Source organism: Solenopsis invicta, chromosome 2, assembly GCF_016802725.1.
Source record: "Solenopsis invicta isolate M01_SB chromosome 2, UNIL_Sinv_3.0, whole genome shotgun sequence".
Taxonomy (NCBI): Eukaryota; Metazoa; Arthropoda; class Insecta; order Hymenoptera; family Formicidae; genus Solenopsis; species Solenopsis invicta.
This window is the reverse complement of record NC_052665.1, coordinates 9,969,010-9,993,402: the sequence shown is the minus strand read 5'-3', so window position 1 is coordinate 9,993,402 and position 24,393 is coordinate 9,969,010. Positions and strand designations below refer to the sequence as shown.

Genomic DNA, 24,393 nt, shown 5'->3' with positions numbered 1-24,393 from the left:
ATACCTCCGCACATTACCAACGAAAAAAATGTAATTTCTACGTCACTGGAAGAAACCTCAGTCCATTATTACGTCTGCGTTAGCGTCACGATTTATATATTTACTTTTAGATGATTGTTTACATTGACCTCTGTCTTCCGATTCCGTTTATTAACGTCTGATTGTGTAATTTATTTATTTATTTCACATGTTGGAAAAGGGCAAGTAAGCTCGAAACGTACATGTTTTAAATGTAAAAATTAATTAATAATTATATATCTATTTACTAAGACCTACATATGATTGCTCTCTATCGATCTTTTGACAACTTATTATTGCTTGTATACACATAGAGCTTGAATTATATTTTGTTTCTCATTCTTAATTTTCTTATTTTCTTTTCATTATCTGGAAACAATACTTTAAAAAATTTTTTCCATCCGTTATCAAACATCCTATGTGCATCATTGAGTATGAATTGGTCATTTATTATTGTTTCAGAGATCACTACTACAACAACTGAAACGGAAACAGATGAAACGACTAGTGGAAATAATGGAGAATCCGAGTTGATTTATCTCGATGAAAACATATGTCCATCAGGATGTGATAAAATGTTATACGACTTAGCATTTTCGATGAGAGAAAAACGATACGCATGCGAACATCAAATTAGAGATGCGCAACGAATTGTGGAAGCCTTTCATAAGGAGATTCAAATTTATTTGAAGAAGCTGAAAATTATAGAGAGCAATTTGAAGAAAAACGAGGATGATTTAAAAATATTTATGGTATAATAATTCATTACATAAATTTATTATATCATTGTATCAGAAAGAAAGGACATTCTTGTTTTATATCTTTAATAACTTTTTGTTTGAATTAAATTTTGGAACGGGATTATATAGCGTTAAACAAACATAATTTGCTTATATAAAAAATTTTCTACAGTTTTATCAAGAAAAATATATTTTTGTTATTAAACAATAATTTTTATAACTAGAGAGAAAATAATATCAGATAAGAAATAACATCTTCGGAGTTAGGATTTTTGAATACTATCATTGAAATAATTATATTGTGCTTTTTATAACTTATATTAAAATTTTTTTTCTACTTCTATGCTGTATTTACAATCTATCTTAGGATAATAAGTAAAATCTTTGACATGATTAGAATAAAAAGGAGATTGCCTATTGGCAGCCTACCTGCCGCTTTTGACTTAATTACACATTAGATTATTTCTGGATGCATAAAATTAGATTAACACTTAAATCAAGTAGTAAGATCTATATAAAGTGTGAATCTTTTTTCGTCTGATCACTTTTTGAAAGAAGATTCTTTGAAAATATGTACCTCTATGAAGGTTAATTTCAACTTGCTGGTTTGACGTCTTGACCATTTGAGTGAATGTGGTATTTGGTTTGAGATTGTTGCAGGTTTTACCGGTTATTATTTGTTTGTTTACATTATTAATTCTATTGTTTTGGTCTGAGTGTTGGAAATTTGCTTTTTTTGAATCTCTTTATACACAATACAGCTCTTATAATTTGCTGAGTGATTTCCTTCACACAGAGCGCATGTAATTGCAGTTTCTTTGATTTTAGTGCATAACGATCTTGTGCCTTTCATGACATTAGTTGTTAGTATTCCACAATGTTCCTGCTATTTCACAAACGCATCTTTTTTTCTTTTTCCAGTAAATTATAAATTATGTTCATTCTATATCCCGATGAATTTTTACCTTTAGGGTGATTGATTAAACTCTTTAATTAATAAACTGGCGTTTGTTAGAATTGTGTCGCGTTAATATTTGTTGAGTTATTGTTAAAAAACAAAATAATATTCCACAACCCTCTTCTTTCCTCTAACATTTTAGAAAATTTCTTGAATTTTTTTATACAAATTGAAACAAATTTCTCAAAAATACTAAAAAGAAGATTATATCTTTTCTAGAATTCTTTGTGTATGTGAATTTTGAAATATTCTCATTCCATAATTTCCGAAAAAATGCTTAGAAAATTTGAAAAAATTTAAGATAATTTTAGAAATATGTAAACAAAGTACAAAATATGAAAAATTCTTAAAAATATTATATTATAAGAATTTTTCATTAAGAATTTGCTTAATCATTTATTTACTCTGTTTAATAGCTTAAAAAACAACGGAAACTAAATGACGTAGACGTTACGATACTAATAAAATTGCATCAGCTGCAGTATTTCGAGGAATCTTATATCTCATTTAAAGTGCATGATTGCGTGGTATTTGATAAGAAAAAATTGTCTAACTTGTACGTGAGAATACAAGAGTTGTATCAAGAAACACTTGAATTACACGCTAAACATAAGTATGTAAAATTCACCCAAGTCCAAAAATAATCGATGTTAAGCTTCGCTTGAAATTTTTTACATTGTCGCTGATTTTTTTAGGTTTCTAAGAATTTTTTCTTAAGAAAGTGAGTAAAAATGTTGATTAAAGTCATATAAAATCAATATTTCAAAATGTTCATTTAATATTCCTTGCTTATTAGAAATAAATTAAAGATAACAAATAAATATTTGCTCACTTTCCTAGAAATAATTCTTAAAAAATCCTTAATCCTAACAAGTCTTTTAAAAAAATCAGTGCGACAAAGGAAAAATTTCTCTTAATGGATCTTATAACAAAATATACGCATTACAGACATGCTCGAACGCATCTTCAGAGAATCAAACTTGATTGCAATCACATGCGTGTCAATAATAAAAAGTTGAAAAATGAGATAAAGCTGAAAATAATGAATAAGTTTGGCCAAAATGTGTCCTTAAGTAAATTATACGAGACAATACTTCGTCGAATAGTATATGATATTAAAGCAAACTTGAACGAGACAACAGCGTATTTCATCAAACGAATTAAACGTAAGTTGTGGCCTATAATATAGTAATATAATTTATTTTAATTTTATATATCTATATTTTTTCAAATATTTTTGTTTTACAGATGTCAAAGAGAATTACGCGGAAGAATTAGTCATATTTAACAACCTGATCCGGGAACATACGCAAAAATTGAGTTTTTTAACACTTTTAGTGGAGGAACAATCAAAACTTCAGAAACTATTGAAGCGACACATCATATCAGATGTAAATCATGTTTGTATATTCATTAAACATTTAATTTCACATTTTTCGATACTATCGTTGTTGCAGGAGGATATGCTACAGTTGGAGCAGAAATATAAAAGTGATATAATGAAGATGGAGAGTATCCTTGAAAATCAAATACGACAGAAACATCTATTTCGGAAGGACATTAAAAATCTTAGATTAAGAACAAAGTCGCAAGATTCTGTTCAATCTAAGGAAATTATATCCAATGGTAAAGATGATAAAATTGAACTTTGCAATTATTTCATGACTTCATAATATCAATAAATATAATTTATAAAATAATTATAAATATTAATAAGTATTATAATATTATTTATAATTTATAAAATAAATTGTATAAATCAATCAATGTAGATACAGTTATTAATTATGTAGGCTTGTTCGTTAAAAACTACGGTTTTTAAGTTCGTTGCATTTTATTTATCGCTTATATATAACAATTATATGATAACTGTACAAATACATAAGTTTGCTATACATACATACATATATATGTATATATATATATATATATATATATATATAACGTGTGTGTGTGTGTGTGTGTGTGTGTCTCGCGTGCGTGCGTGTGTGTCACGTGCGTGCGTGTGTGTACACACATATACATAGCAATTCAATAATAAATAATAACATACTTGCTCAATAAAAAGGTATCGTAATAAGTCTATATTTCTCGTGTATGTTAATTATTCCTTAATACTTTTTATACTATGTGCAAAGTTTTCATTTAAAAGATCTATACTTATATTATGTCGTTATGACTAAGGGATCGCTATGCCTATTCTGTAGCCTTAATGATATCGTTATAGCGTTATTGCGCAGGTTTCTTACATCGTGTAATATTTACACAACGATACTATAACAGCATAGTTAAGGTCAAGGTTACAAAATAGGCCCTTAACAAAGGAAACCCACGACCAGTGCATCACCAATTTTAATAAAATTTTATGGTTGTTTAGTATTCACTCACACACTACAGTAAAGCCGTAAATTGCGAAAATTAGGCATTCTCGAGAAAAAGACAATTAAATATTTTTAGCACCTATAGTTCGGTTACAGAAGAACGATTGTCGAATCAACGGCGTATCGTTCGGCATTAGGACGTTGACTGCTACGTTCGGATCCCAGGTTCGATCCCCGCGAATAAAACTTCTTTTTCATTTAAAGCTTATATTTTTAAATTGTTATATATAATTTTTAAACTGTTTTTAATTATTTAATATTTAATTATTTAATGTTATTTTTTTAAATCAAGGAATTTAAAAATACTCTTTTATTATTAAACTAAAATAAGTCACTCATATATATTTGAAAATAATTCGAAATAAAGAAAAGCCAATAAAAGACAAATAAAAATTTTGTTGTTAATATAAATAGTAATTCTTTAATTTAACATTCAATCACAAACGTTTCAACCGTACAGAATTTTCTTCAGTGTGCAGCAAGACTCCGTAGAGTCGAAACGTTTGTGATTCTTACTTTATATTAACAATCAAATTTTTACTCGTCTTTCCTTATTTCGGATTCTTCTTCTCTATTATTAATTAAATTAAAGTTTCTCATAAACACAAAAAATATATTTGCAATAAAAATTTACAATTTATAGAAACATTTATTTTGACGTTCTTAAAACAATCATTGTAAAATTTTATTGCAAATAAATATTTTTTATGTACATGAGAAATTTTAATTTAATTAACAATAAAAGAACATTTTTAAATTCCTTGATTTTAAAAAATATAACATATTATAGATTAAATAATTAAGAACGGTTAAAAAATTATATATAACAACTTGAAAATATAAGATTTAAATGAAAAAAAATCTCATCCGCGGGGATCGAACCTGAGACTGCGAGCGTAGCAGTCAACGTCGTACGCTACGCCGCTGATTAGATAATCATTCTTCTGTAATAAAACTATAGGTGCTGGAAATATTTAATTGTCATTTTCTCGAGAATGTCTAATTTTCGCAACTTACGGCTTTACTGTAGTAAATGTATAAGTGAATACTACACACCCATAAAATTTTGTTAAAATCGGTGATGCGCTAATCGCGGGTTGTCCTTGTAAGTAATAAAAAATAAATACAAGATAAAAGTGCTGCATTAGTAAACTTTTTCGCCAATTTACAGAGGTGTAATATTTATCTCTTCTGCATTATAACAATCTTGATTCATAAACTCTTTAAGTATAACTAACAAGAATTTTCGGAATGTGTGTTAAGATATATTAAAAGGCAGCTGCACGTGAAATTCCAACGCACGGACTAGAAATACCAGTGACGGCCATAATTAAATATTTCAGAAGTGATACACTTGGACCTCGATATACCCCGAAATAAAGAAAATTAATTGTACGTAGAAAAATATACAACAAAAATATGTTTTAGATATTAGCAGAGCTGTAAGTAATTTCAATACAATGTTATCTTTCAAATTCCATATTATGATAAAATAATAATTAGTAATTATCAATATCAATATTAATATTAACTAATATTAATGTTAATATTAATCAATATTAATATTAATGATGATAATAATAGTATTAGTAGTAGTAATAGCAATACACATGGAGAAAAAAAATTATTAACTTGACAACATGTTTCAATTTGATTAAATTTCTTCAGTTTAAGTATTTACATATTCAAATACATAAAATACTTGAATTTTACTTCAAATATTTAAATGTTTAAAAATATTTATATATTTAACTTAAATAAATACTTATTAACAATTTAAAGTTAACAATTTTTTTCTCAGTGTAGCAGTAATAGTAGTAACAATAATATATAATACTAATAGTAGTAATTCATTGATAGTAGTAATAATAGTAACAAGACATATTCTATGCTCTATTCACTGAGAGAAACAGAATTGGTTTGCACACATGAACAGTACAATGGGGAGAACGAAGCACATTACTTAGTGCCATATACGTAAATATAGCACGTTAGAGCCCAAGCTTAAATTATCAAAAAGTATTTACTCGTGATTATTTACATAATTTATTAAATTTGAACATATTTTTCTTGTAGTAAACTCATACTAAAAAAAGTATTTTAAACTTTAAAACTACAACCTCCGATATGCTATAAACAAATTATTAATTTTTATTCAACATCGTTTAGCTAATCTTTTTTGTTTATTTTCACAGGAGATAAAGGTTAAAGATATTTCGACATCTAATTTTTCTTTCGTCATATCAATTAGTTTTTTACATTTCTCTCAAAAATATAGAATCAAATCATTCGACGGTATTACTTTATGAATAAACAGTTATAACGATATTTTCTCATGCCACACGCTTGAACCTACTGACATTATGAGCCTATACAGATCTGTGCGAGCAGAAAAGTAGGGAGTATTTTCAATCGTCCTGCAGGCGGAGCCTAACGAGTTTTTGTCCGAACAGTTTCGGTTTCTCTCATTGTCAGTGAACAGAGTATATGTATTTATCTAAATTAATTCCATTAATTTTCTTTTTAGAAGCTTATGTGTTGAGAAAATATAATAATAATGTTTAGAATGCATGTATTCTTATTTTAAAAATTGCTGTAGATTTAGTAGCCATTTACAAACTTAGCAAATAAATTTTTTTTTCTTTTGTTTTATTTTGTTGAAAACAAAACAGGATAAAAAATACGAACGGAAAAAAAAATCTAAAAAATTGAAGAATCAGCTCCGCTAACTAAATGAAAACCGGAATAGAAAAAATTAATAGAAAAGATTATTTACGAGATCTCAATGTGTACATAACGATTGCATCAACAAGTTACTTCTACAGTTGACGAATCACGAAGATTCACAAAAGTTTAAAGTTTAAAGAATAATCAATTAATGATTGATTATGCTATCTCATATACTTCACATAAAAACACATCGTCTGATCAAATTCTAAGAGATTGAAAGCTGCCGAATATTTCGTTATTTACATCGTATACCCAATTTAAATAAATTGAATTAATTATGACTGTAATTTATAAACCATTAGGCCTATACAATCTCATCTTATTTTTCTTAGCGGAAAATCAATCTAGGTAATTATTTCAATTCTACCAATCATACAATTTTTTATAATTACAAATCCAAAATTCATCGCTTTATTCTATACCGAATGTATTTGTCTCTTCTACGGCCAACAGCAGCTTTTCATACAAAATTTCGGGCGTGGGATAAGGCGGAAGATCCAAGCGATTGAAGCATGTGTGAGCTCTGAAACGACAATGATAAAGCAGAATAAAATTAAATTACTGTAAAATATGTGAGAGAAATAATAAAAATTCACAGTAAGAATAATCAAATTTCGATAATCGTGGGATAAAATAAACATCAAAAAATTTTATTACAATTTTAAAAAATTTACTACAATATAGTAAAATTTATTACCTTTTAAAATAAAATTTCTTGTAATTTTATTATAAATGTTTTATTTATAATTTAGTAAAATTTACAATTTAGTAAAATTTCTAAGATCATTTATAATTTTGAAAATTATTATTAATAATTTAGTTAATACTAAATATTATAATTAATAAGTTACTAAATTATGAATAATTTATATATACAGGGTGTCTAAAAAAAAAGGTCACATATTTTGATAGCAGGTAGTATTGATCAAAACAAGAAGAAAAGGTCTAATTAACATGGGTCCTAAAACTAATATCTTCAAAGATACAAGCTATTTTGTTATTTGAGCTCTTTGTTATTTTCTTATTAGTCGTATCATCTTTAGAATGTAATGAACAAAGGAGTAGGGGAGAGTGGGGTACAATGGGGATCTTTTTTCTAGATGCTTTAAAAAATAAAAAATAAACGAAGAGAGATAAAGAAACAATTTTTATTTTAATATGAAATATAATCATTAATCTTTTATAAAAGAAACTGAAATAAAGAAACTGAATGTATGTACATATGATAACAAAATGAAAACTCCTTTTTTTACAAAAAACAAAAAAATTTTAATGCTGACTGAGACGATTAATCTCGTACTGACGAACTCTCGTATAGCAACAGTAGTAAATACTCTTTTGTTTACTAGGGCTGCTCACATTCGTCAAGGCCTACGCAATGTCGTTTGACTTGTAATATCTATATCAAACCAAATGTAAATATTAGGAGACACATTCTAAAGATGACACGACTAATAAGAAAATGACAAAGAGCTCAAATAACAAAATAGCTTGTATCTTTGAAGATATTAGTTTTAGGACCCTTGTTAATTAGACCTTTTTTTCTTGTTTTGATCAATACTATCTGCTATCAAAATATGTGACCCTTTTTTTAGACACCCTGTATATAATTTTGATAAAAAATTACAGTACATATAGAGAGTGGTAAGCTTTAAAAGCATTAGAGTAATTTTTATTAATAAAATTATAGTAAAATTCTTTGATGTCCATTTCACAATTATCGTGGAAAAGTTTTTCCGTCATTTTCTAGATAAATAAGCTTTTTTCATGAATATCTGGTCTCTCGATAATAACTGCATAGGTTTCAAAGGTATCCGTTTAGGATAAATTTTGGTAATTTTCAGACTCCTTCCTTTCAAGAAAAAAAAAATTCTCTTCGTACGTACAACGCTCAATAGCTTAATATAAGCCATTATTAGCAAATTAAAAAATATTAAGTACCTAGGCAAACTGTTTGGCCTTCCCCATTTCTCGATACAAAATTTCCTTGGTCCTGTGGATCCTCGCAAAGCTGCAAACCCCTCATATGGAATGCTCGAGGTGCCGGTGACGAATTGCAGTAATCTTAAACGTTGCTCATTCGTAAATCGGCTTATGCTGCTCCAGAACCACTCTACCACCGGATGCGCATCATGGTAACCACTCCTGTATTCGGTGTGCGTTCGCCAGTCGTTCAGATCAATCTCAGCCGCGCCCGCGATAACCAACTCCAACTCGCGAGCGTCAAAAACAGACACCAAACGTGGATCCACTACCTCGTAAAAACCGCGGACCAACGATTCCGTCTGCTCCGCAACGCCACGCTCAAGTCGCCAGCGCACCACTCTTTCGAGATACTCTTTCTTATTCTTTTCGGTGACCGCGATATTTCTCCCGCCCGGCTTTAACTCACGCTCAGCAACTCGTCCCAAAAGTTCTTCAGTTACTGAAAAAGTTAATTCTAATGGTTCGATACTAATGTCCTTCTCCTTAATCCACATTAAACTTTGATGAAATTCCTGATCCAAACTTTCCAAGTCGCTCAAACTCGCCGGTATCCTCAAAAGCGCTTTGTAAAACGGTCTCGTAAAGAATGCATCAAGTAAGTATTGGTGAACCAATGCTAAACCTAGAACTCTGCCCGAGAATCTAAACCAGTCGTGATAGTTGTCCACGAAGGCCGACATCGGCGAGATTTGTACTGTGTAAGTATCGTTAGCGGAATACTCGAACAGTCCATAATAAGGATTAAACAGCTCGCGTGATAAGTGAAAGAAAAATTCTCGCGACGGCCCACCGTAATCCAATCCTTCCTCGTGATCAAAAATGATCACTAATTTACCTTTCTGTAAATCTTTCTTAGATGCGGCCATTATGCGCGTAAAGGCATCTTCGAGTAAATGATCCCTCCTGATGTGCAATCTAAATATAGACAATATAAACATTCCTCGATAAATATATAATTTTCAAAATGTATTCACAGAATACACAGAAAAACATTAATATTAAATATTCTATTTAGCAATCCTTTTCAGAAATATAATAACAAAGAATTATTTTCTTACTTATGAAACAATGATAATTATATAATCTTGCTTATACATAATTTAATCTTCTGCATAAAATTTAATAATCTTAAATTTTAGCAAAATATATTTTTAGCAGGTCATATGTAATAAAAAATAATACTAATAGTATAAAGATTAATAAATGAACTAACAGTTGGATATCAATTTTAAAAAAATCATAGATATATCTTTAATATTTTAACAATACCAAACATTTCCATATACCATTTAACATTTCTCTATTTTTATCTCGTATTTTTAATTTATCACACAGTTTTCAAGAATTAACATAGCAAGTCTTAATTTATTCGGACTAGGATACACTCATTGATTCAACAATTGATTTTGATACACTTTACAGCATCAAACTCGATTAATTCGCAAACAGGAAATAACAAATCAATTATAAAATGTTTTTAAATCATGATCTTTGTTACACTGTTAAACCTTTGCGTTTACACTCACAACATTCTCTTGCATTATATGTGCAGTTTACACTCATATCGGTTTTCTAATTATATATTTGTTATGTCACTAAAATGATATTAACTCAAGCATGCTCAAACAGCAGAGTTAAAACGTTCCATATTGTTAACATTTAAGATATATAACTTTATTTCAATTGACATGGAACTGTTTGATTCTTTGTTAGCTTTTATAAAATTAAAATTATTATATTTTTATTTCAATACTATTATAGTCATCTAAAGAGCATAATGATTGTTTTGCTAATAATAGTAGTCAAAAAATTCTAATTCTTGGTTTAAAGATATCGTTATTTTTTTTCTATTCGATATTTTTTTCACCTCAACTTATAAAAATTATTATATAGTGAGAACATATTTTTCTTGATAAAACTAAACTACAAAATTTCTTCATGTAAACAAATTATATCTGTTTATCGCTATACAATCTCATTTCTATATTTAAGGCTCCTGTTCATCCACCGCAGTCATCTTGGATAGATTACAGGTGAGAAAATACAGCATAAAAATTCTTGCAACGTATATTAAAAAATAACAATATTTTCCAATAAAATACTATTTGTAATCGATAGAACAGCTCGTAAAATTTACTGAAAACTTTTGTTTGGGTAACCCATATACCCATGTTGAATTGAAATGTGACTAATTAAAAATAAAAAAAAGATGTTTGATAGCTATCGAATTGAAATAAATATTTGCTTTCACACATACTTAGAGAAAAAAATCTTATCAGCAATTATGAATTTGTGAACAAATAGCATTCAACTATATATTACAATGTTGTAACAAAAACAATAAATTATATAAACTAATAACATACAATAATATTAACCGTTTGTAATAAAATGGTTGGCTAAACTACAAAAAAAATAGTTTTGCAAATGTAGATGATGAAAAAATTGAACCAACTGAAATTCGAATTCAGAATCCTTCTCATTCCTTAACATTCAGAGTCCTACACTATTATATCATAATTATTCCAGTCACTTAATCAGCTGTACATACTGGAAATATTATCGTAATTTATTCATAATAAAGTCTATATAACCATGTAATTATAGTTGAAGTACTATTTCATTATAAACTAACAATTGTACAAATAATATTGTTGCCATGTTACAAACTATTATATTTTACAGTTATTGCAACTAAAACTGCAATAATTATAAAATAGTTTTGAACTTGTATGTCCATTAAGTCTACATATAAAACTTATATGTATAGTTGTTACTTTTATAGTTGCCACCACTATGAATTTTTTCTTTATGTATATAAAATTGTATCAAAATGGGAGTCTTTAATATATTTTATACTAAAATTTACACTATAATTATTTTATTAGTTGTGTACAAAAGTTTTAGTCTTTTTTTTCAGCGCTTTAATATAATTTAAACTTTCTGCCGTTTTGTATTTTTGAAGAGTTGATATTAATACTTATAAAGCGTTGTTTGTTAATTTAATGATAAACATAGGGTGCGTTCTGTTTTAAGCATGATGTATTTTATCTTTGTTTAATATTCAGTAAATATTAAGGATAAGTAATGCATCATGCGTAAAACGGAACACATCCATATACTTGTAAAATAATAGTAAGCACAATGAGTAAGTGATGAATAATGAGCGTTGAAAAACTATATATTCAAAACTGCACGCGGTACGAGTTTCAACAGGGAAAAATGTTATTAAAGAATGCAAATCAATTTGCTCTATACTTGGTGAAGATGTTGTGTTTCACAATACTTACAAATATTGATTTTGACTGTTTAAGCTAATGATTTTGATGTCAGTAACCAATCACGATCTAGAATATCACGAAAATTGAAGGTCGATGATTTGCAAGGATCGGAAAATCCGTCATAAACACAAGAACTCGCGAAACAGTTGAGAGTTAATCGTCAAATAATTAGGCCGATAAAATTAAACAATAAAAACTATTTATTGGATAAAGAAACCAGAAAGTTATTTTACTGCGCGACAATACTAGGCCACATATTGCCCTTCGCATACTCAGCAAACTATTAACTTAGGTTATTTAATTTGGGCTAGAAAGTTCTTTTACATGCAATGTATTTAGCGCTTTTGGATTATCACTTATTCGAACAATTTTCTTTAGTGCTTTTGAAATATGGTTGAGATACAAAAATAGAATGACAATTTCATTACCTTTAAACTGTCTTTTACTCGTGAAGAAATCTAAAATTTACCCAAAGTAGCAGAAAATAATAAAAAAAGGACAAATATTTTAATTAAATATTATAACATATTTTATTATATCATTACATATTGTACCTAAAGCAAAAATTTATTTTAAAAGACTAAAATTTTTGGATACAATAAATATAGAAACACAGCACTAAAAAATAACAAATAATGCAGTATTTTGCAAGAATAATTTAGCTTTTAATTCAGCTTTTTGCCATTTTTCACACATACATTGTATGTATATGTATAGGTGCATCCTTGTTTAACATTCAGTAAACAAGAATAAATATGTATATCATGCACATTAGATGTGAAAAGAAACCCCAGTGTGTATATTTTATGTCGATATATAAAATGTGATTTTCTCTTTTTTTCACCACTTTGAATTAAATCACTATCAATGCGGATTTGGCAATAGATCCAGGAGCCTTAACATTCTAGAATAAAGACATTCTCGAAACAAAAATGTTCTTTTTTTTCCTGTGTCCCTGTCATTTTTGAGATACATATATATTATACATGCGCTGAAACGTACTTCAATTTACCCGGTCCTTGTCCATAACCCTTGCTTTCCAACTTTCGATAAAAGGTTCGAAGTTTAGCTTCGAAATCTCTCCTGTATGGTGCGGGAGCTCTGGCAGAAGCCCTTGTCAGCCCAGGTGACGCGTGCGGACTGCCAAGTGGAGACCTGCCCATACTACCAGGTACATAGGACATTATTTCTTGCTCGAATAAACTGTAATAATACAATATTATTGCATTTAAATTACATATGTATCTACATAATATTAATAAAAGATACATAGGATGTTCGATAAGAGAGATAAGAATTTTAGTGATCAGGATTAACAAAATTACGATTAAGGTTGTTTTATAATTATAAACGTCTAAATATTTATACGCACTTTTTTAGGTATTTTTTGGATACTTTTTATGTAAATATTTAAATACTCCAAATTACAAAATTTTAGCTTTATTTTTTAATTATAATATCTAAATATTCACATATTCTTCACAGGCATTTTTTAAGTTAATATTTAAACATTTATTATAAAAGAAAAAGTTTTATTCGCAATCTTGTCCTTGATTTTTGTTTTATTTTTATCATCTAGAATAATTTCTTAAATTTTCTCCGCCTGTTACTATTTTTGTTGCCAAGCATCCTGTATTGGATAGGGTGTCTACTCAAATTTATTCAAATTCCAAATAAAATCAAAAAATTTTTAATACAGCTTTCAAATATTTTTATAATAATTTTTAACAATAAAAATAGAACCCCAAGAACTCCACTATTTAAAATAATTTTACAAAAATAAAGAGCTTGTGTGAGTTATGCGCTACTATGAGTGCGCTAGTATGTGTTAAAATTTATAAATTTCAACACAAATTTATATATTTCGGCTACCTTTCAAGCCATGGTTTAGAGCTGATGTATTTTTACACCATGTTTCGAGCCATCTTCAAACTACTTATACAAAAATTAATTGAGGTTGAGGCATCTAATTCGTTCTCCAACAGCACGTTGTCAGATCAGCGCGTATATCACTCTTATCGGTTGGAAAGCTGTATAAGGAAATATTCCAAATTTTTAAATATTTCTTTTATTCCTATGTGAGAAATTGACGTTATGCTGCAGAATTAAAACTAAACTTTCCATCGATAACTTCCATCATAATAAAATGTTTGGTCATACAGATAAAAACTGAATAAATTACATAAAAACTAGATAAATATCTTGATTCATATTTAAAGAAGTCAAGCGATATCAGTAACTCTGATGTTATTAAGATAGTCACGTACTAGCGTAAAGTTATAACATGTACTAGCGCACTGATAACAGCACATAATCACACAAGTACTTTATTTTGTAAATATTTTTTAATGTTCCTTAATCAAGCAATCACAAAGAAAAGCCACTAAGGAAAAAAATGCCAAGGCTGCATCCTGATAGAAAAACTATTTTCGTCCATTTAAATTACACAAAATCCTGATGTGATACGCAAATTTAAACGTGGGATTCATTTTTAGCACCTAAGAATCTATAAAAATCAACTAGTCTACTTCAAAAAACAAGATGTGATTTTTATTTTGTAGTCCGTTATTATCGATGTTTTGTGATATTATCAAGAAAAAATGATTAAAGAAACAATTTTGTCAGAGAGATAGAATTTAAAAATAAAATTCTAAAAATTTTCTTACGTAATAAAATCCCATGAAAATCTTATTTTCAAAAATAGAAAAAAGAAATTTTTAGGTTCTCGGTTTTTCTCAGTAATAAATCACCCTGATTGGAACTTTCATTTTCTACCTTAGCAACAATGCTAAAGGAACGTCATGACTCCATCTCTGTAACGCCGTAGTCCCTTCGACCCTTATAGTGTTAACTTTCTCTCGAAGTGCGATATTCTGTCCTAACGCAGAATGCCTCTCCTTTAGAATATCCATTATATTAGGCTGACGTAAAAAAGCAACTACTTTGTCATTGTAGGCAACAGGTATGTCAGGAGTAGCTGTTACGGACGCTTGTTGCGGTCTGGGCGGCGGAACGGGAGCTTCATCCAGCAACGCTCGTATATGAGCGGCTTCCGTGGGTAATCGCGGATCGATAAAGGACGTAGCTTTCCTAGCATGACATATGAAAAATCTCTGAAATCATAACATCTGATGATCAATATCCCGCGGTTATATAGTGCCTTTGACTTCTGTGTGATTCAATGAAAAACTTACTTTGCCTGTCCTATCGAGCTTCGACTCGTACCCTCTTGGGAGCTCTTTGCTTGGATCGGCAAAGACATTAATTAAGGCAACTAAATCTCTATTGTGCTCGTATCTTGGGAAAACAATTGGATCCCTTCTGACTCTATTGATCATGTGTTTTAAGCTTGGATTTCGGTTGTACACTTCCATGGCGTCCGCGTTAGTATGCAGCACGGTGAAAAAGTCAGGCCGCGTTAGGAACAACACTGGCGGTATCGTGGTGATGTCGAACGGCTCGGATTCGCTCCTATCCGTGCAATCACTCTGCCGTTCGGTATTGTCGAAGGAATTATCATTCGAACCGTTCGCTTCACGATCAATGTTGTCGGGACGCGAAATGGTTCGTCGTACACTTTGATAACGTCTGTCCAATTGTTGTCTCCGAAAATCACAGCCAGTATTACGTGTCGTCAAGCTTGGCCTTTGCCATGTTGTGGTTCGATTGATATGATCTATGTAAAATACTCGACCATGGCTATCTATTCTCGCTTCCCATGCTGAAATACACATAATAATTAATCAAGTAACATTGAAAAAAACGTGGAGATCGAAGTAAACGCATGTAGAGTTATTGCACCAGTCAATGAACAAATATAACAACAACTTAATATAATTACATTTCCAAATAAAAAATAATATCTTATTCAAGTCTTTATGAAAATTAGATCTAAAAAATATCAACTTTTGAAAATGAACAAATTATTATGCCTATAAACTAACATCATACAACGATACTATTTTATTATTTTTTTAAACATTAGTGTGTTCATTTTGGCGCGCGTTACAGAACTTTTGATATTACATAATTTCATTTTCACAGCTATCAATGTAACAACTGTCAAAATTCAATCAACGCAAAGACAGTTACTCTCGCAACACGAAGTAAGCTAAACGAAAGAATCAATAAGTATCGCGGAAAACCATCAACAATAAAATCATTTTCACAGCCATTTTATGAGAGAGAAAAAATCACTGCAAAAGAAAATTCATTTTCTTGGTAATAAACACTCTCTAACTGTTCAACGACTGGTGCAATAGCTCTATTAGGTGTTATATTTACTTACATGGAGGCAAAGGTTCTTCCGAGGGTAGAGATACGTTTGACGTTTGGCATACTGGCAACGGACACAAGGGTTTGGGTCGATGCGTGGGTGTGGGTGGACATTCCCGCTGATTAGCCATTAACGATTCTGGCCTTTCTCGTTGTCTGTGCGGTCTCGGTGAACTTAATAAAGCAATACTTTTTGTAACCGCTGTCCTTAACTAAAACGTTAAATAATCTATAATAGTTTAAATTCAATAACATCGCATTAAATATAAAAATTGAGTGAGATAATAAATAAGAACATCGTGATATGTGTAACACAATTAAGTGAAGGAAAATGCCAAGGAATGATCAGAACAGAATTTTAGTACTTAATGATAATAATTTTTATGTGATTTTATATATTTTTTCTAGTTCTTCAAATTGTGCATTATTATTTTTAATCTTAAAATACAATTTTAAGATCCAGAAAATATATAAAATTATGTAAAAAAATAGACTACAAAAAAACTAAAATTAAACTTGACTAAAAGTGTTAGGTGTCTACATCTTTTTTCTGGAATTCTTTTTTCTATATTATTTCTTATATTGATTACTGATATATATTGTACATAAATTTAAAGATTCTTAAAACAAAAGATAATTCATATTTTAATTTCTATAATAAATTTAAATCCTTCACATTAAAAAATTGTTTAAAATATAAAGTGTCTAATACTTTTGACAAAGGCTGTATTATTAGCATGTTTCCTGCCAAATTTTTCATGATTTATCCATCATGCCAATAATCCACGTTTATTATATGCTTATTATATTTGTAAAATAAAATGTAATTATTTACATAATAACTAAAAAATATTATGAAGATCTAATGTACAAAAAGTCATGCAGAACAAAGCAAAAGTACTTTTATTAATCATTTGTAAAAAATCATTTAATAAAAAAATTAACTTAATAAAATTTATGTTTATTAATGTTAATTAATAAAATTATTTTTACATAATTAACATTTTATATAAAGATTTTTAATTATTTAATTATTAAACAGTTTACGTTGTTTCCCATGTTGTTTGATTGCGTGTGACAGAATAAAAATTTTAATTTTTATAAAGTAAAAAAATATTAATATGTACTTGTGTTTTTTTTAAATATTTATTTCGTAGCAATAGAAACTTTTACAAACAATCGAATAAATTTAATCAATAATTTTTATCAAAAAAATTAAAAATTGCGATATTGACCTTTCAAATTGAAAAACTGATCTCAGTGCCATACAAGTCATTCATAATAATAAAGACTCATGGAATTAATAGTGCACTATAGACGTTATAATTATATGTAACATCAAATGTATGCATAATATCAAAAAGTATTTCATGATTATTTCTCTTTATAGTCAAAAGATCTCCCAGTTTAAACAAAAAGTCCAGTGTGAATTATTGATGATTCACACGGCACGGTATTAAGTATCCTATTCTCAACCGATTCTCAATCCTTCTTTCCATTTGGTTTAGCTTGTTAATTCAATCTATTTTGTTTTTAAACCATTTTATAATTTGCAATATTTTAATAAATTACAATATTTTTCATTTATCTTAGCTTATGCAATAAACAGACATGTATTTTACAATATGCAAAAATTGAAGCTTCAATAGTTTTTAAAAAATCATGTTAGCCTTGAAAATTATACCTTAAGGTTCGAAACTTCGTCGACATCAACAATTTCGAATCCAAAACAATCCTCTGGGCGCAATGGTGCAGGATGTCTTTGATGTCGTCTGGGTAATTCTGGTGCGCCACTTGGTAAAGCGTTAGTTCTATGTAACGGACGATGTGTTGCTCTCGGTGGAAGCGGTGGCGGCATTGGATACAGAGTTTCGTATAAAGATTCGGGAGACGAGTGACCAGCTGTACTGCGCCATAGTTGGTAATATTCGGCTCCTTCTTTCGTTACAACTCCATTGGGTCTACACTGTCTCTAAAATAAAAAATAGTTTTACTTTTATAAATTTATTGTAAAAAGATAGACTAAAGGTTATAAAAGGGATTGCAAAAGGGAACAATAGAAAAATTTATCTTGAAGATATAAGAATATCAAAAACTAAGAAGTTAAATCCTTTTATGGAAATCGAGAGCTGTACCAAAAGATATATGTGCAATTTGTAAATAACTGTTCACTTTAGTGATACGTTAACAAATGTTTCTGCTTCTTAATGTGACATTCATTGAGACGACAAACAAATCAAATTATTCGCATATATTTTTCATAGAAAAAAAATATATTTAATTAAAAATAAATAATACAAAAACTTAACATTGCCATTAAATCATACAATTAGCAATATTTACACATTATATTGAATAATTATTCTACTTGTGTCAGTAACAATGAAATCTGTCATTTTTCTGAGAAAGGGACAAGACATATGATTTATTTACCTTTTTATTATCATTATTACTTGTACTCGCGTGGTGCGATTCTATATCTGAATTACTTTCCTCACTGCTGTTCGACGAACGAGGCTCCAAATCTAAGCAATGAACTCCCTCTAATTGATTTTGTTTGATAAACGACGAATCCAAAAGTGCAACTGCATTTTCCTCGATCTCAGGCTGCTGAACACTGGCAGTTTTAGGCATTTTCTCTAAGATTGGCAGTTTAAACGTTTTACTTGTACTTGCTAACTCATCGTAACATGAAGCACATACCACGTCTTGCGACATCGACATCTCTTTGCAAACATGTTCGGACAAATCGAGTGATGCATTTCCGTCGATCGTGTTTTCAGACGAATTCTTATTATTGTCTAACGTATTTAAAGATATTTTCACATCGTTAATCACGTCACTGTAACTGGCTGAAGGTGTACTTTGCGAATTTGACGAGTCATTAGACTCTACCCTATCTAAAGATAGGGATGTTAATCTATCTTCCGATAAGTTGCTATCGTGATCTATGTTGCAAGCTTCATCATTATCGCTAGACGTTTTTAACAATGTGTTCACGAGACTATCATAGTTCACAGCAGAATCGTCATTTTTTAAAGATCGCTCGTAAGTGTGTGAAGATATAGTGTCTTCGATCGCTTTGTGCCCAATATCCAAAGCGACATCGATATTATTGCACAAATTCTCTGTACTTGATTCATAATCACATTCTTCAACATCAATATTGTGGCTGCTCTCAGATCCAAAAATTTTTCCATCTAGGATATTGTTAGAATGGGTCGCCGATTCTAAGGTATTATGATGAATTTCAGAAATGCTCTCAGCTAACAAGCCTTTCTTTTTGGCCAGATTTCTATGAGCAAGAAAAATTGATTTTTTACTCAAATTTTGTACTGTATCGTTACATGTAGTACCTGCGTCATCGTCATTCTCTTTGGTTTGTTTGACCGGTACTGATGTATCTACAATTTCAATAAAAATATGTCTTTATTATATTATACAAGTCTTAATTATATATTTCAAATCTAAAGATTAAGAAGGTTCCCCAGCCTAAAAAAGTGGAAAGCCACGTAACTCTTCAGATATATCTTTTAATGCAGAAGTTTTTGATACTGCCATCTTCAAAATAGTAAATAATGAACAAAAGCAAAAAATCAATAATTTGGCTAAAAATATTTTTTTATATTAATGTTTCTTTATATTAATGTTCTATAATTTCAAATTCTTAATCCTATCTACATGAATGTTTTCATTATAACCACGAATTTTATTCCATTTCTTCTATAAGTTTTTTAATTCTTAATTGTCCTATGCTTTTCATAATATAACTAATTTTTAATAATAAAAATTACTTGAAACTTTTCTTCCAATAAAACTCAATGTTATTTTAGAAATTTATTTAAAAAAAACTATACTTAAAAAATTTTTTTTAATTCAGAAGTATCTATATATCCTATAGTATCTACACTCCTAATTTTTTTCTTTATAACTTCATAATAAATCATTTTTAAGCAATGCCGATTGTGCAGTCACATTTCTGAAATTTTAAACTTTTATTTGAAAAAAAGATTATTGAAAAATATTGATTGAAATCAAAGTTATAGCTTTTCAAAATTGAAAAACCCTTCCAGACTGGAAAATGTGTTTACGTATTTTATGAGTTTGGTGTGTTTAAGGGTTAAATATAGTAACAAGCGATGCTGCCACATTTTTAGTGTAACATCATTATATTTAAAGAGAATTGTATATTTATATATTTATTATCTTCAGCGTACAATTAGCCGAGAAATGGACTTGGTTTACAATCCAATCTAACGCACCCATCCATTCATTCCTAAAACTGTGTGTAATATCTGTACTATGACTAGTCTTCTACCTAAAATTCTACCTAAATCTTATTTATTTATTCCATGCCTTAGTAATTAATATTGCCTCTACATTTTTACCCTTATATTTACTTTACATTTACATTTCCTCTTGTCCTTATCCTATATTTTACTTTACCTTTACCAGTCTGTTCCTATCTACTTTTACTCTTAATCTTATATTCTTCTTAAATTGCGCTTTTTCTATTCACAACCTCAATTACAGCCTTCTAATGATTTACAATTAAAAAAAAACCAAATTCACAGCCTACCTATCTAACTTCTATTACCTAATCTGCTTATTCTACCTTTTGCTAATATTATTTACTATTGTTTTTGTTCATTCACTCTCTCTTTCTCCCCCCCCCTCCTCCTCTCTCTCACACTCTCTCTCTCTCTCTCTCTCTCTCTCTCTCTCTCTCTCTCTCTCTCTCTCTCTCTCTTTCGTCTCCTCCCTCCTTCTTTGTAGTTCTCTTTTAAAGAGAATTGTATAATTCATAAACATTTCATACTCTTACACAAAAATAAGTGGCAAATACACATGAGCGGCGCGATGCCACATAAACTTCCCGTACGACAATAATCGCTAATTTTAAATTGACTGCCATTCAAATTTGTTTTCGCTTATCATTATAGATTAAGTTTTTCGATCAAGAATTTGTAGCTTCACAATAGTTCAAGAATTTACACTCCCTGGCACTGATTGAACTATGATGATATTGTTGAGTGCTTTGTTTGTTGCCATCTGACTATCAAATCTGACCATGTTATTATAATATCATTGACATCTGGGGAGATGCTCAATGATTCTTTGCCACAAAATTTTCAATTTTAAAAATTAGTATGCCGAGAATGGCCCAAAATGGGGCAGAAACGTTCATAAAGATTAAATAAAATTAGATAACAAAAATCAACAAGTATTACTGAGCATTGATTACTGTGCGTACACTTTCATTAGTCTCTTTCAATTTCAAATAATTTTACAATTTTTAGAAGTTAATATATTTTTTTATTTTCAAAATTTAATCAAATTCCCACATTATGTGAAAAAATTGAAAAACCTTAAATAAGATCTTTGCAATATTTTTTATATCTTAGCAAAAAATAATAGAAATTAAAATTTTACTGATTCACTGACTCTACCTGTTATCTTATGTTGGGAATATAGGTCCTCTGCTTCAAGTGGATCATTTGTCATTACAGAGCTATCACTTGTTGTCAACGCTGCAACTTCAGTTGAGTTAAAGAACTTGGCTCTGACATCCGATGTGGATACCTTGTTACCATTAGCATTCGCTAGATGAGTATCTATATGCTTCGCAGACACATTCGAGTCTTGAGAATTTAAAGTCCTCAATGTGACAGATTGTTCGTTAGAGTTGTCGGTATCCTTCTCCTCCTTGGAAACACTGCACATAGCATCTGTCTCGGATGGCATCTTCTCCTCAAAACATATTCGGAAGTTCCAATCCTACAAAAAATCCTACAAAAAAAATGGTTTATTGTCAAAAAACTCTAATACAATTTAATCAAACTTCAATTTAAAAACTTATTCAAAATTCAATTCCAAGGATTAAATGAACTAATTTTGTCTATCCAAGTAGCAAGTAATGTTTTTCTTTTATTTTTGAGTTGCTGAATATGATACTGACTTTCAAAAAAAATTAATGTTGGGAATTTAACAAATTAATTAAAATCAGTGTACAAAGCCATTAAACATCTAGGATCATAAATTATTATTATTGAACTTTACAAATGTATTAGTTCATTTTTTCTCTTAAGAGATGATACTCTCATCTCTAATATCTCACGTTCTGCTTGATTTAAAAAATCAAAAAAATTATTAATATCTAAAAAACAAAGATATTACTAATGAGACCCATTTTTAATTTAACTAAAGCAATTGAAAGCATTGTTGTTCATCACATCTTTTTAAAAACTTTCTCCAAGAATATTTTATATTCTTATATTTAAGATTGTCTTAAGTATTGCCTTAAAATATCATTAACCAATCAGAGAACCGAATTAACATCTTAAATTGTTACTTTCAGACAGTTTTGAAATAAAATTCAACTATAAATAAGTATCAGCCATAATGACTTTTTACATATTTAATGATTTCATATGTTAATTTTAAGACTTCCCAATAAATTAATTTTTTATCAGGTAAAAATCAGATTCAGCAGCTCAAAAACTACAAAAAAAACATTCCATTTTTACTTGCCACTCCAAGAGGGGGGAGGGGCTAAATCAATCCATTTTAATCATCTTTTCGTCAAACTTCAATTTCAAAAGTCAATGGAAATTACAGATGCTTAAATAATGCAATTTCGTAATTTTTATAATGTAAAGTTCCAAAAGGACAAGAAAATGAAGTTTGAATTAACGGTTAAATAACAAAATACCAAACGGAGAAAACAGGTTAAAGTCCCGTTAAAACACAGAAACGAATTGACGATGTCAACTGATTATCGGGAATTATCGGATATGAAAAGAATAAAGAGTCGGCACTTTATGAAAACAGAAATATCTCATCGACGTTTAATTTATCGTAGAAATTAACGGTGCCTCTGAGCACATTCCTCCGCGCGTACGCGAAATCGAGCGATACGTAAAAACAAGAATACGCTACGCGACGAAGGCAGCTTGTTCGCCGCGGTGCCGCATACTCGACACGTAACAGAATACCTGTTCGGATGATCGTTCCTCTTCCTTTTCACGTAGTATTCGTCGCTTTATTTATACTTAACTTTACTCTCATCAATGACCCATGTACACGCGTGAACGAGTAACTTTGACAGCGGCGATGTAGCAGACTATATGCGGGGTATAAAAGAGAGCTAGTGACTTTTAGCGCTTTCGACTAACATGGGGTGTTTACGATAACTAATCGGATCTCGGATTGGATTGAACAATGGTACTCAACGTAAGTATAGAAAATTTCCCTAGGCTAATCGGATTGACGATTGCTGTCTCAAATGTAATCCGATTGATGACGAAAGCGTGGGTGGAGACCGAGAAGCATGCTTGAAAAGTAAGTCTCTTTATTTTTTTAAATAATAACACATAAAATCAAAGATTAAGTTAAAAAGAATGATTTGAATTTAGATTTATTGTAATTTTTTTTTTGTCTAAACACTGGATTTCGTTTAAATTTCTGTTTGTAAAAATTAATTAATCTATTCTAAAGTTTGTGGTTATATCGGAAACAAATCAAAATTAATAAAACAATTATTAATTATTAGCTACATATTAAAGCATATAATATTTCAAGCATATCATATAGAATTCCTGTTTATTATAAACTTAGTAAACATAACTTTGAAATTATTCAACTACATTATACATTAATCAATATTAATTTATATGTTAAAAATCAATAATGTTTCTAAAAATGTTCTATTTATTCTTTTCCAAATCGTAAATAAACTTCAATTCCATGAATAAATAAAAATTACTGGAAAATGGATTTATATGAAGAGGGCATTATTGAACAATATCAATTTGTGCTAACTTAAAATTTGTAAAATCTACTTTTCTTTATTAGTTGTTTATTAGAGAGTAATAATATAAAAATGTAATATACGCATCATATATGCATACAATTATTTTAATTTTATTTATGTATATTCCGTTCTTATATTATTACTCTCTAATGAACAACTAACAAAGAATAGCAGATTTTACAAATTTTAAGTTAGCACAAATTGATAATGT

General features: G+C 29.3%; 2 protein-coding genes across 5 annotated transcripts in view; one reads left to right on the top strand and one right to left on the bottom strand.

The window, feature by feature from the left end:
* The window catches only part of LOC105200912 (cilia- and flagella-associated protein 44), a 44,437-nt gene extending 40,965 nt beyond the window's left edge, over window positions 1–3,472 (top strand). The window contains exons 21-25 of one of the 4 annotated variants that reach the window (XM_026138484.2): window positions 481–770; window positions 2,133–2,329; window positions 2,665–2,882; window positions 2,965–3,107; window positions 3,174–3,471. In XM_026138484.2, coding sequence (XP_025994269.1) covers window positions 481–770; window positions 2,133–2,329; window positions 2,665–2,882; window positions 2,965–3,107; window positions 3,174–3,389 — 1,064 coding nt within the window. In that variant the 3' untranslated portion in view covers window positions 3,390–3,471. Of the gene's footprint in view, window positions 1–480; window positions 771–2,132; window positions 2,330–2,664; window positions 2,883–2,964 lie in introns of those variants that run through there. The other 3 variants (XM_039459725.1, XM_039459727.1, XM_039459726.1) reach the window with 3 other exon arrangements.
* A 2,811-nt stretch (window positions 3,473–6,283) lies between these two features.
* LOC105200913 (E3 ubiquitin-protein ligase HECW2) lies at window positions 6,284–23,519 on the bottom strand. Its single transcript, XM_026138482.2, has 10 exons — window positions 23,365–23,519; window positions 21,820–22,159; window positions 18,803–19,773; window positions 18,054–18,341; window positions 16,383–16,581; window positions 15,289–15,815; window positions 14,870–15,207; window positions 13,097–13,297; window positions 8,769–9,728; window positions 6,284–7,350 (listed from the first exon to the last, which is right to left on the bottom strand). Exons 2-10 carry the CDS (start codon window positions 22,112–22,114, stop codon window positions 7,239–7,241), a joined length of 3,891 nt encoding a protein of 1,296 aa, XP_025994267.1. The 5' UTR covers window positions 22,115–22,159; window positions 23,365–23,519; the 3' UTR covers window positions 6,284–7,238.
* Window positions 23,520–24,393: the final 874 nt, after the last annotated feature.